At 33.4% G+C, this 14,216-nt stretch overlaps 2 protein-coding genes across 2 annotated transcripts in view; one reads left to right on the forward strand and one right to left on the reverse strand.

Annotated features, from left to right (window-relative positions):
- The window catches only part of LOC145687913 (GTP:AMP phosphotransferase AK3, mitochondrial-like), a 42,545-nt gene extending 31,214 nt beyond the window's left edge, over positions 1–11,331 (forward strand). Inside the window, exon 4 of the mRNA XM_081761469.1 lies at positions 765–11,331. Within this exon, the coding sequence (XP_081617595.1) occupies positions 765–989 (225 nt within the window). The 3' untranslated portion in view covers positions 990–11,331. The remainder of the gene's footprint in view (positions 1–764) is intronic.
- Positions 11,332–12,675: 1,344 nt separating this feature from the next.
- Positions 12,676–14,216, reverse strand: part of Atg4b (Autophagy-related 4b) — a 38,468-nt gene continuing 36,927 nt past the window's right edge. The window contains exon 7 of the mRNA XM_081761468.1: positions 12,676–13,233. Within this exon, the coding sequence (XP_081617594.1) occupies positions 13,054–13,233 (180 nt within the window). The 3' untranslated portion in view covers positions 12,676–13,053. The remainder of the gene's footprint in view (positions 13,234–14,216) is intronic.

Below are 14,216 nucleotides of genomic sequence, written 5' to 3' on the forward strand. Positions count from 1 at the left end.
ATTATATCTTCGCCTTTCAGTTTTTTATATTATTGTTCCCAATGTCTGACGTATATGTGACATTATTATTTTTTTTCGGCGTATGGCAACCGAGAGAGTTGCCAGCGTCCGACTGTTTTCAAGTAATATGTATTTCTTTCATAATAAAAATATATACGCTGAAAAAAAGAGTAAATTCAATATCCCTCCCATTCACCCCTCGCAAGCCCAATGGCCATACACAGGGTATCACTAGTTAGTATGTTCATTTATCTTTATTGATACCACTTTTTATTCTTGTAGCTTCTTTCGGGGAAGTTTCCCCTCCCCAATTGCTGACGGAGAGGGAACTAAAAACATCCAGCTTTTTCCCTACCCTTCCGCTGCGGGACCCCGATGTGGATGAAATGGACACCGTTGGAAAGTTTCATCTTTCGTGAAGAGATAGACACCTAAATCATCTCTCTAGGTTAATTAGGAGCCGAGCTACAGTGGTTTAAACTGCTGGCTTACCTCGTGTGCCTTTGGTCCTGAAAAGGTTAAACAACACAGAATATGAATAATAGTCTAGTTTGGGCCCAAGTTTCATCTGTTCAATTATATAATATATTTGCACGGATCGCCAAAAATTAGCGCCTCAATGAACATATATAGCTAAAGGATAAAATTAGGAATGGTGGGGTGTTAGTTACTGGAAAAAGACCAAGACTAGTAAAGGCATAAACTGTTTGTTATAACATGATAGTATCATAGGAATGGTATATTTCTTCTCTTTCTTTCTGCAGGGTAGAGATGATGAAACTGGAGAAGAACTCATCCAAAGGGGCGATGACCAACCAGATGCTATACGAAATAGATTGCAAGTCTATTCTGAAACGTATGAACCTGTTATGAATTTTTATAGAGAAATTGGTATTCTCAAGGAGTTTTGTGGAAAAGAATCCAATGAAATTTGGCCCCGAATCTACAAGTGTCTCTCTCGGTACATTAGTCCTAAATATAAGCTTTAAGCGTTCCTAATGTTAGTTAGTAGTATTTAATATTTTCCCAAACGATTGAACAGAAAATTATTTTAATTGCTGAGTCGCGAAGAGCGTCTCCACTAATGATAGTAGTATATATTTTTAAAGTATTGCGCCATTATATTTTTTTCCTTTTAAGCATTTGTATAATAGAAACTATTTTTTGATTGTTGAGCGGTGCTCTTTCGTCGTTTATTTTCGAAAGTATTTTTGTTTTCTTAGATTTTGTTCCTCATGTTTTATATATGTTAGTAATTGATGCATATATATTAGCGCGTTCCAAGCTTTACTTCTTTGTTGTGCTCTAATATGGCAACTCTAGTCATATATTCACTTACTGTATGTGGTTATTACGTTTGTGTGTTACAGAATTTGTAACTTTTTTCACATTATTTTAAAACTGACGAACTTATACTTTTTTTCTTACCATATATTATATAATTTCGTTATTAGGATTACAATTATCTGACATTGAGCGTTATAAACTATTCAGCTTTTTAAAACCCAGTAACTGGTGACTTATGGTTTGACTGCATTGAATTGTGTGACCAATTCCGACTTTGTTTTATATTATATATATAAAAGTGCAATCACCGATATTTAAGATACTGATTTTGGTATTAGTCTCTTCTTGGAAAAGGTTTAAGGCGAATACCTAATTTTTTCCATCTGGAACTACAGTCCTGGGTAAGCTTCGGCCTCTTTCATTATGTGCCTCCAATCTTTTCTGTTTCTGCTTTTCTTGATCTATCCTCAGACCTTTAATATTTCCAAATGATTTATAGTACCGTATAACCATCTAGTTTTTGATTTATCTTTTCTTCTGCTAAAGTATTTCATTCATTATTTTTCGTGGCAGTCGATATTCAATATTTTCCATCCTGAATTAATGTTGTAGCTCAGTTATCCGTTACGATTTCATTATTCTAATATATCTTTCTTTTGTAATATCATTATTTTTTTCTTGTTTCTGATTCTTAATTGGTCCATAATTTTTTCTTGGTCTTCATTCGAAAATACTGATTTTTTTTTCTTTTTCTGAGTGACTACATTTCTGATCCATATGTTATCACTAGTCATATCACGTCTTAGATTTTAATTTTTGTTCTTCTTATATCATAACTTTTCAAACATTGCATGTTTTCATATTTTGTGTTACCTTATGGTATTCTTTCTTTAATGAAATGTTTCAGGGTATTTTTCCCTTAGATATTTTAAGTTCTACTAACTACAAGGCAGCAGTGCTGACTTGTTCCACCCTGGACTTCTTCGATGCCTATTATACCTAACAGCAGTTGCTTATCTGCCATCTGCACAAGACTGCTGGTGGGAGTTCAGCTTTTCCCCCTTGGGACTAGTAAATAACATGTAAAAATCTTTGGAAGCCAACGTTCTTCAATTAGTGTCTGCCAGTTGATAGCAACAAGATTCGTTGCTGAAATAATGCTCTGAAAGAAGTTATCAGAATAAGAATCTCAGGACACACAAAAATGGTTAATGGTTGTTAATATTGTATTAAAATTATTGCTTAGGAAATGCAATGTTTGTTATCTTAGTATCCTGTCATGTAATTTATAAGCTGAGCTATTTTGTGTTGCTAGTCGTATATCTATTGTCCGCCTTTTCCACTCTTGATCTACGCATAGTTCGTTTCATTCCATATTATAAATGAGATGTAGTTGTTAGCCTGTTTTTGTCTTGGTCATACTGTCGATCTGTTATATATAAAGAGGTAGAGTATAGAGCAAACAGGAGTAGTCAGTCATGATACTAAGTAATAAGCGGAGTTTTGGCGTTTGCGACAGTTTATTACGTGCACAATAATGTCAATTTGCGTAAGTTTTGTACCTTCACAAATAGTGTAGAAATGGAGAGGTTATAATGATTGATTGCTGTTCCCACGTTCTAAGTTTACGGCGAATCTTGCTTTCTATTTCGAGAGCAGATCATTCTGACTGAGGATACTGAAGCTAGATGTAAAGTGTTATAATAACTAAAAGATGATGAGTTTAATATGTTTCATCTTATATTTGTATGTTATCTTATTTTACTTTTTATATCTTACTCACTTAGTCACTCTCTTCTACTTTTAAAATGTTGAGATTCTGGGAAGAGATCTCCAGGTCGCTTTGTGTCTAGCTAGGTATTTCGTTTCTTTGCAGTCAACTGTCATTTCTTGAAGGAGTTGTCTTTGCGTTCTAGTTCTTTTACCCGTAGTTTTACGTCGCATACTTTCCGTAGCATCCTGTTTACCTCTATATTCGTTTTCTGCTATATTACTATTTCATCTGGAGGTCGTAATTATTTGACATACAAATGGTTCATGACATTCATTTCAACAGTGCTTGCTTTGTAAAATATGTGAACTTTCAAATGTTCCATAAAGATTGAATTTTTTGTGTTTTGCTTATTGAATTAAGAAAATAAGAAAAAGAAGCAGAAAATTCTTTACGAATTCATAGTTATTTAAAACATTTTAAAGTCGTTTTATTTTATGTTATTTTTTAAAAGTTGTTGAATGTGTATTTCTTATTATATCTAAATGCATTCCAGTTAGAGCACAACAAGTATTTGTTTTGTGATTGCAGCAAATAGTTCTTAGTGTAGTGTTAACTGCGTTTTTATAGTTCTTTATTTTATATATTTATGTAAGCATATGCGTTAGTGATTTTACTTTTAATCTTGTATTGTAGTTTTAGTGCCAGTAGAGGTACACAGGGGAAGAGTAAAAAGTTTGCCTCTTCTGTGTGGTACCATTGTGCTTCCAGAAAAAGTAAACAAATAAATAATAAAAAAAAAAACAAAAAAAGAAACAGTTGAATATTTTAGTTGAGGATCCGTCCAGTTTGCTCTCTGAAAAAGATACTTTGCTGTTATTTTTTTTCTTGTAGAAATGATATAATAGTATTACAGTAATTCTAGTTGTTTGACGATAGGTGATGAATATGTACGTTGTTCTCCAAGATTTGTATGCACTGCAAACTGGTTAAGATTACAATATCGTTGGTGCACAATCGTCTGCCAGACAGTCGGAGACATGGAACCCGTTTCTGTTATTTGAAATTGGTAGCAAAGAGGTAGCATACTATTTGCCGTGTCTAGTTAACGGAACGATCTTTCGAATGGTGGAACAAGCTAGTATTCATAAGAACATTTAGTTTAATAAAGCGTTAAATTAAGAATAAATTAATAAGCACGCTGACGCTCTGAGAATTGTTTCTTATTTAATTTAAAGGGATTGCCTAGCAGTGTTTTGTAGCTGCTTGAGAAAATAATATACACAGGAACATTTAGTGTGGCAAAAATAATATAGTAATAGGCTAACGAAATTCGAGAGCAAACGTAAAAAGTTTGAATTGATATTTTATTTGTGGTTGGTATGAATTTTGGATTTGAAAAGTTGGCAAAATTCCAAAGATCTAATTGATCCGTAGAAAAAAATTTGTTTAATACGAGGGGAAGTCATAAAGTAAAGGGATTTGCGAGAAAAGGTACATTTATTCGAATGGTAGAAAACTGAAACATGCTTTATTTTTCTACATAATCTCTCTGCACTTCAACGTACTTTTCCCAGCGTTTCACAAGTTTTTTGATTCCGTCGAAAAAAAAAATTCAATTGCACCTGTAACCAACTTTGCACCGCATCAATGACTTCTGCATCGATTCAAAATCATCTTCCCCTGAGCACTTCCTTCAATGGTATTGGCGATTTCGTCCACTGTGATTCGTCTATTTTCCATCACCATTCCCTCAACGACTTTCAAATTGTTCTCAGACGTTGCCCGATATTTCCTCGTCACACAAAGAAGTTCTTCCCTGTTTGAAACGCTCTATCCATTTGTACATATTGGTTCGCAATGAACAGATATCACCATACTGCGCTTGCATTCCACGAATAATTTCTGCAGGCTTAACACCTTCCGCAAACAAAAAGCGGATCTCTGCCCTCATTTCCTCCTTGGTGCAGATCGACAATGGAGCTGCCATGTGTAACGGTCTGCTACACTCCAACGGCTAACGCGGGAATAAGTGACACGTTGCTTAGAAGTGCTGCAGACGACACTAATTCAGCGCTGGATACTGGCAGTGTTACCAAACACTAGTGCGAGAAATTGCAAGTCCTTTACTTTTTGACCTCTCCTTGTAATTAGAAGATAATGGTTAGAATAATATTGGCGTATGATGTATACAGTTTTAGCATGACGTATCATTAATTTAAGGTTATATTTAGTGATTTACTGATCTGAAGTGGCCTTTCCAAACCACATTTCATATCACTTGTATTAAATGTTACAATAGCCTTGACGTTGAACAAATATCTGTTTACTGCTCTGGACTTGTAGTAAATATACCACCGAAAAAAGTATTCAAAACTTGTGAATATATTATAGTATTTTTGTTTTCGTAATATTTCTCGCCACTACGCATACATATTTGACTCCCACCGCGCCTTGTACAACCTTCATATGCATAATATTTATGGTGTTTTTTTACATTCGAGTTAGTTACCATTGTGTAAACTGGTTTACAGTTTCATTCGAAATATATTTTCTAGTCATGATGCGGAAAGCCATTAAAATAAATAAATTGTTATATTACCGTTGATAATTGTTGTTTATAGTTATCTTTAGAAAAAATTAAAAAAATAACACTGTCAATATACATAGTTCTGGATAAGTCATTGTTATCTGAAATTCACATGTTAAGTGAATTCATTGTGTGTAATAAGACATGCACATGATATGAGTATAACATTGCTCAAATGTAGAGATGCTATCTTTAAATGTGTAGATTGTTTTGTCTTTGTTATGTGGTTGCATTTGCTCTAAAATCTCTCACTGTTGTTCTTAGACTTAGGAGTTTTATTTTCCGCATTTACGTTTTATGCAAATTAGAAGTAAATGTTCGAAGGGAGGAGACATATGTTCTATGAATAGTTCAGAAATTAATCAAACACGAATTTTCATTTTTTTAAAATTGTTTGTTTACATACGCATAAAGAACATTGTGCACAAATACTTACTAGTAACATTACAGAAGATATTTTACAAGGGTATTCTTTTTCTTTGTTTTTAAATATTTACTGGTGGTTTAAGGATCAATTTTGTAGACTATATTTCTATTACATTTTAAAAATTGAAAGACAAACTCAAAATGTATAGACAATGGACTTACCGTGTTTACTCGCGTAATAGTCGCACTTTATGTTCCAGTATTTTTAACGCGAAAATCTTACTGCGACTATTACGCGAGGAAAACTGCCATTCAATTATCGCTACGATCAAAGAAATTTTGAATTTTGATACATACAGCATTGTGTCAACATAAAATATAGCCTCCGCTTGCGTAAGTCGCACTCAAATACGTAATGGCCAGGCCACGCTCTCTTCGAATTATCGTAGTAATGAACGTTAATGAACTGAAAGTCGCATACCAACGAAGGTAGTTTGTATCGCTTTGGCGCCAGAGGCTGTCTGCCAGCCAGGAAGTAATTTTGGAATCACAACCAGATGTTTGAAACCCTCGAGGCAATACGATGGAATGCCAGAGCAGACGAGGTGGTTGTAAGCAGGTGCCATAGTGTGATGAGTCATACTTGGAGGGTGGAAGGAGGTTGCCTGATCTCTGTTGACAGATAGGCCACGATGTTACGTATCAGTAAACACGAAAAGTTCTTTTGTTTGTACTCGCGCAAGGTAAGTAATTTCGAAAAAGGTCTGGTTCACAAAGACAGAAATCCCATAGACTGCGACTTTTATGCGAGGGCGACTATTACGCAAGTAAACATGGCAATTGTCCTGCAAACCACGTATGTTTGACTTAAAAATTTTACATGATCTGAAAATTAAAGAAGTACAACAAACGCACATATTTTCATATTCGCGCGCTTGTATCTATGATCAAAAGGACAGAAAAAATAGTTCAGTATTAATAATAAAATTATCAGAATCTCTTAAGAAATAAGTGAATGTTGTATCGTCGCACAAAGACGAAGCCACTTTCTTAAGATCATTATTATCTTCAAGACCTTTATTACTTATGTAAATAATAAGAATAATAAGCATCTGTAACGAATTACTCTTAGATATCTGTTAAATGACAGGTTGATCGTTGCTGTAGTGAAAATATTAATATGTTGAATTAGTTCTTTTATTTTTATATTCATTTTACTTTTAGTCAAACGTTTTATTTTGTTTTCGGATGCTTATTATTATTATTATTGTAAAGAACTTAGTTTGTTATTAGCTAATGTACTTAAAATTACCTACTTAAGAGTAAACTAGGAATAAAAGAAAATAAATTTGAAGTGCCAAGTGTGAATAACCAAAAGTTAACGAATTTTAACGTAATGATTTTATTTTCGTTCTTTGAAAATGTTCATAAATTGATCTGATATATAGTAAGGTGTATATATGTTAATGCTATTACGTAAAACTTCCAATCAGGGTGACCAACTGTCGGGCTTAAATTTAAGGAAGATTCCGTCGTGACAAATTTTGCACATTTTAACAGTATGGTGCTTATCAGGTCACAGTATGACATTTAAAAATACAAATATGCATAATGGTTAGTCTTAACGTATGTGTATTTGTCTACTGTTGCTGTAGACGTAAGCTTTTGCGTATTTGTTTACTTTTATATATTTTACAATTAAAAGAAAAAAATTAACATCTTTTTTTTTCTATTATAAACCGACAGAATAGATCTATGCAATGGTATAATGATTTAATTTCGCGATTTGGATTGTTATTAAAAGTGATTGCTACGTTCAGCCCTTTGTCCCTCTCTAGTGCAAAGTTGTCAGAACTCTAGATTTGTAGAAAGAAGTAGAAGGTAAATACAGCTAAACAATTTTGAAAGAAAAAAATGCACTACGAAGGTTCATGAGAAATACGGGAGATTTGGTCACACTACTTTCAGATGTATGTAAGTAATATTTGGTACAGTGACAAATGGGTCTCTCTCTATCTCTCGGGCTACATATTTATAAATATTTTTGATGGAAACGCTCTTTATAATGTGTGCTAGCAATCACTTCCATTCGGAACATAGAAGAATAATAATACCCATTACATTATTGGTTACTTGTTAACTGAAATATTGATTACTAGAGTTTAATTTTAGGTTAAAGGAATTGAATTTAAAAAATCACTGTACAAAAAGGAGACAGTCGATTTTGGTGAATGTGGGAAAGTATTTTCCTTAAGATACATGAACACACAGCTAGGAAATAATCAGAAAATTAGGTCAGTTGTATTAGATTTTCTTTCATTCCTACTTGTTAACGTACAGTTGCCAATGTAAACAATATACTAGTCATTAAACAGTTGTTCAATTAATTATTGTGATACATGATAACTAAGTTTTATGGAAGTGCAGGTTTATACAAAGGTATAAATAAACCTACAATCCCGAAACATTGTTATTTGACGAACTTAATGACGTCAGTCTAATATAGTATTTATATTTGGAACTAGAACAAGTAAAATAGTAATAATTTCTCATTTTGATTTTTTAGTGCATTTAATATTACAAAAATGTCATGGTCATATTATATTCGCAACTATGTACAGTTACTAGTAAAAAGGGCATACTCACTTCATACCAGGAAATAATGTTAATAACTTATGTTGATGAATATTGTTTTGATACTTTAAAGATATTTATTTTAAGTGTTCCAAAGAAATATGTACTTATTATTCGTTCAAAGATATTGTCAAAACGAAGATGTATGGAGTAAACATGTACTTTTTGCTGTTGACTGTATGTTTCACATTGGTATAAGGAGCAGTAACTACAGATTTTCTAACTTTGTTACCTTAAAAAGAAAAAAAAAAAAGAAATATTTATTTTTGCTAGAAGTTTGTAAGTTCTTAAATACCTAGTGTACCCCTGAAAGTCGTCCGAAGCTTCTCTCCGTATGTTTAAATGATTTGAAAGTTTTCACCTTTGGCGAGACTCGGGTTTGATTTCAGATGGGAGTGTATGTTGATATCTTGCGGCGTTAAACTGTAGGTCTTCGTCTCGATACTGAAAATGGACGTTAAACTTCAAACGAATCAAAATAAATTCCAATTATTTGAAATACAATCAAGAATGACTTTAAAGTATTTTCTTCATGAAATACGTACATAAATGCAAAATAAGCAGAAATAAAACTGCGAACTTGAAAGTAATTCATTTGTTGGCACAAATTAGAAGATGTTTCTTTTTTTCTCAGCATAAACTCAGTAATATATTAAGCAATACAAACTTTACCCTTAGACCTTATTTGCTTTTAAAAAAAATGCGTAATTTTCACATTAGGTGTTTTGTATGTTTTAAATCTACATTAATGCTAAATTACTCGAAGCAAATAAAGTATAAGATAAAGAATAACTTTTATAATAACAAGAATTATTAATTGGAATGGATTTATTTGTGTGCAAAGGCAAAGTTGGGGATAGAATTTAAATACTGTATGCCTGGCACTTATCTTTTCTGGCTAATTGTCCACATGGTCAATTATAACTGAAAGTGATACAAAAGTAAATACAACGAAAACACTCAGGAATACGTCTTCTTTTCCTCTTAATCAATTGTTTCAAATACAAATGTTGATATGTTTTAATAATCACAAAATGTCTAAACTGGAAACTGGAGTTGAAACTACATATTTAGTACGGTTGTGAGCAACAATTCGTGCTAGTCGGAAGGTGTCTCTTTGGTCCTAAACTTGTAAGTGTCGAAACATCTTAAGTGGTCAAGTGATCAATCTGATAACGTTTATCCGTTATCAAATATATTTTATTGTGGTATAATATTTTCGATTTCAAGGAAGCGTAAAGTATTCAATATTCTTAGAAAATATACATGTACTTCTCACAATCGCAGAAAACCTTTAGATATAATATAAATGGACACCTAATGGAATAAAACGTATGAGTATAGTTAAATCTGTCCCTGTATTTTATTTTTCTATTAGTAACGTAGACATCTTAATTACAGATAAGTTCCAGTGAAATACGATGGTAACTTTTCATTTCTGCAGATATTTTCGTGTATGATTTAAAATTTACTTGTAACTAGATTTTTTGGGAGTAAAAAAAGATTGAAAACAATAGATAGATCCTTTCATAGGAAACGTTTCAAAATTATAATAAAGTTCATTGCTTTTGCTAACTGGACTAAAAAAATAAACAAGTGACGAATTCTAAGGAATTGCTGTGATGAACTGTATCACTGATTGTAATGATGCATAACCACTATACGAGCCAAATTTCTTAGTCCCAGTATAGCATATTATGTACTATACAGTATGCATGCAAACGTGTAGAGTGCCCTAAAACATGACAATGAGAATACTGATTGGAGATGATGCCAGTAAGATAAGAAACCCAAGATCTGTGTAGTTTTACATGACACTGTTCTTTTTGTGTAATAATTCCTTCTCTGGATTGTATGATAAAAATAAGCATTGATGAAACATCTCAATAAACAAACATAATTGTGTGGAGTTTCACGTCCCTTTTTGGCAATGAGTGGATCTACAATTAAACGTAGGAACTCTGCCACATGTGCTTCAACTAGGAATCGAGCTCGAATCTCGCGCACCAAACGCGAGAACTAGACCACCAAAAAAATGCATTTGCTATTAAAACGTAACTTGATACCTTTGCTATCCTGTATTTTCACGCAAAGAATTAAGACCATACGACCTTATATGTATTGTATGATGTAAATTTCGAAAATAAGTGTCAAAGATTTTAACCTTCCAGTACAACTATGTCAAATTTGAGCCCGAAGATTTTTTTTTCTCGTAAGTTGTATTGTTTGATATGCCACACATTTCCATAGATACGGTATCTGTATCAAAGAGCAGATGGGTATTTCAATGTAGAATTGATGTTGTTATTATTATTTATTGAAGGTTGCTTTTTTGTAGAGACATATATATGTACAACGTTGTATGGCATGAAATATATATATTTATGCATTTATTCAGAAGTGAGTTTTATTGAAGAGTATGGTCCATATGAAGTTCTTTTCTCTACAGCGATACTTGCTGAAGAGGAAACCTTCGTAGGGCAGAAACTCGTTCCAAGTGAAAATAATGCCTAATCCAAATTAATCTTGTATGGAACACATCGCAATGCATTTTTCTACAATACAGGACAAAATTCTGTTCCATTAGTTTCCGCCTCCAGCAAGTTTCGTTGTTATTTATAAAGAAAACCTCTTTTTCTTCCGAAATAAGGTATTTTAGTTATGTTTTAAAAAGGATGTAACAAGATTTTTTTAAAAAAAATCAGGATTATCAGTTTTACTTTAATTTTGTTTCTCCTGTCTTTCTTCATCTGTCTTGCGTGAACAGATCAGTAAAGGTGGCATTCTCCACTGAGTTATAATCCACACTGAAATACAGTTTCCCCTAGCAGTTAACAGGTTTGTTGCTTGTAGATACAATTCTGTGAATAGGACGCCTAATATGTCTATTCCTGTTGCAGAATTGTTCAGCCTAGTTTTGAAATACCGACAGAATTAGTATTTTGCTCCTGATTTCAATACGATTAACATGCAGAATTGATTAAATATTATTGCTGGTGTACTTAACCATATTGTAATTGATTATTTCCGAAACGTAGATGTTTTATTTCGCGCGCATACCTACTATATATCCTGACTAGCAGAGTACTCACCCCCATCTGCTACCATGACGATACATTTATGTACAACCAAACCTCCGAAGATAGCATTTCCGTTCTCGTTTTACATTTAACGGTTGCTATTCATTTAAGTTATGAGAAACGAAAATACCAATTTGACAATAGTCAATAATAGTGATCAGAGGGAACTCATATACATAGTGCATAATACTTAGAGTTCGCAGTTCTATTTGATCTAGAAGTTCCATCTACGCTCAAAATATGACCGATTTACACATTGGAAGGAGGAATTTGGCAGAGGCCTATATACCATGATTTTTTGTTTGAAGTCGAGAACACCCGACATTATTAGCAAATGTAAAAGGTTGGCCGAGTGACCAAGCCGGTTAGGGTAGGCAAAAGATATTAGAACTGGAATTAATATTATACAGGGTGTAAACAGATACAGCAAAATTTCAGGGGTAGATTCCTTATGGGTAAACAAGTATAAAAAAAAAAAAAAAAAAAGTTCATATGTCGGGAAATGCATTGTTACAGAGTTACGGCCATTGAGCCGCCTGACGGTGGGAAATAGTCACATTCTGACGTCTCTCAATGTGTCTCAATTTAAATCTCAATAGCTCAGCTCCTAATTAAGAAGATAATTCCTGAGATTGAAAATAAGAATACTGATTTCCATTTAATTGTAATTATGACGAATATAATTACATTATTATTAAAAGTATGTACACATTCCAGTTCCACGCAGGGGTACTATTTAAAAAATGTTGTTAGACTAAAGAAATTAGAAATGCTACAGGTATTTATATTCATCGTACTACCTAGGACTCAAATTGGATTGGCGACCAACTGCTAAACCATTTGCCAATGTTTAGCCACCGCACTCTCGGTTTCGAGCGGGAAAAAAAAGCACGGTATGTAGGTAGTTAAAGATTGTTTGTTAGTGTTCGTTTGTTGGTTTGAGAGAACTATTAGAAAACAAACAAAGATACGAGAAAATTAGGGCATACAAAAGCAACAACAGTGAATAACTACATACATGATTATTTTATTTATGAGTTTAATGATAAAACAAAATATGTCGCAAACAATGAGAAAAAGAGATCTTCTAACAATGATGTAGCGTCATTTCTACAATTTATGCGTATCAAATTCCTTAATTTTACTTAACAGTAATTCATACAATTAACGATTTATTTATAAAACAAAGTACGTCTTAAATTTGAAATTAAATATAAATATGAAGTCCTTGTTTCGGTTGTTTATAGAGAAACTACGATTAATACCGGGAATGTTGTTCTGCTTGTTACAAGAAATCTTTCATGAAAACAGGAAACAAAACGTAACAGAAGCCGGAAAGCAGACTTGTATTTGCGCGCGCACGCAGACACACAAACACACACTATTCATTCGTAAGTACCAAGGATTTCAAATTCTTCTGATTCCAGTTCGCCATCACTATCACTGGTGCCTTTGTAAGGCTCGTCAGGAATAAAGTATTTGTCTGCTGTTAAAGCGTCCGCACTTTTTCCTTCACAAAACACGAACATCGGGTACTCGGCCTTCTGTTGTTGAGGGATCAAAAACTGAAAAGAACCAGAATCAACTATTAGTAATTTCTTATTTTTATTTTATTTATTTTTTTTTAAATAATTTTTATTTTAACCACTTAAGTTCTCACCAGATCTGTTGTTAGCACATTCCTGTATTCACATTTTTATCACAATTTTTACAGAAAATTTAAACTAAACAAAATCAAAGAATAAAATTGTAACAGAATACTAGTTATCATTATGAAAGTCATTAGAAAGATGCAAAATTACGACGTGTCTGCGGAAAGTACATAAGAATGTTTAATGTCTTGAGAATCTTAAGTGTCGTATACATAGCAACCTATCAGAAATACATTAATGTATTTACAGGTCCGTATTTTGTGGACAGCACGTTTAAAAGGAGTGAAATTTACAAGACTTGGAAAAAAATACATAGAGAAAATAAGATTTACAAAAATAAATAAAACAAGCACTATGTACGAGGGGGAGTCTGAAAATAAGTTTACCCAGGCGACTGTGAGGATGCAAGACCAAAAATAACATGTGACATTAAAGATCAGACGTACCTTTATTTTTCTACATAAGTACCACGTACATTGAGATATGTCATACCGGTCTACAAGCTTCAAAAAACTTCCCAGAAAAATTTCAGGGCTCTGCATACAGAAAAAGCGTCTAATAGCTTCTGTAACTTCAACATTGCTTCCAAAGCGCCTGCCGCCGAGTCTTTTCTTCAAAGCCGGCAACAGATGGAAGTCACTGGGTGTCCAGCACTTGCTGCCGCCCCTCACTGAATTGGCGATATCTTCACATTTTTTGTTTCGACATCACATCAGGCTCATAGACTTCCACGAGGCGGTTATGGGTTTCTGCTCTCGATACGCCAAGTGCCCATTCATAGCGGACAATCGCTCGCACTTCCTCCTTTAACCACGATGTCAAAACGTGCCTTCTCCCCATAGCCACCAGCCTCCTGACTGAGAGACTCGTCTCCTGTTTGAACAGCCGCTGCGACG

Source organism: Thermobia domestica, chromosome 6 (genome assembly GCF_964235325.1).
Source record: "Thermobia domestica chromosome 6, izTheDome1.hap1.1, whole genome shotgun sequence".
NCBI classification, from domain to species: domain Eukaryota; kingdom Metazoa; phylum Arthropoda; class Insecta; order Zygentoma; family Lepismatidae; genus Thermobia; species Thermobia domestica.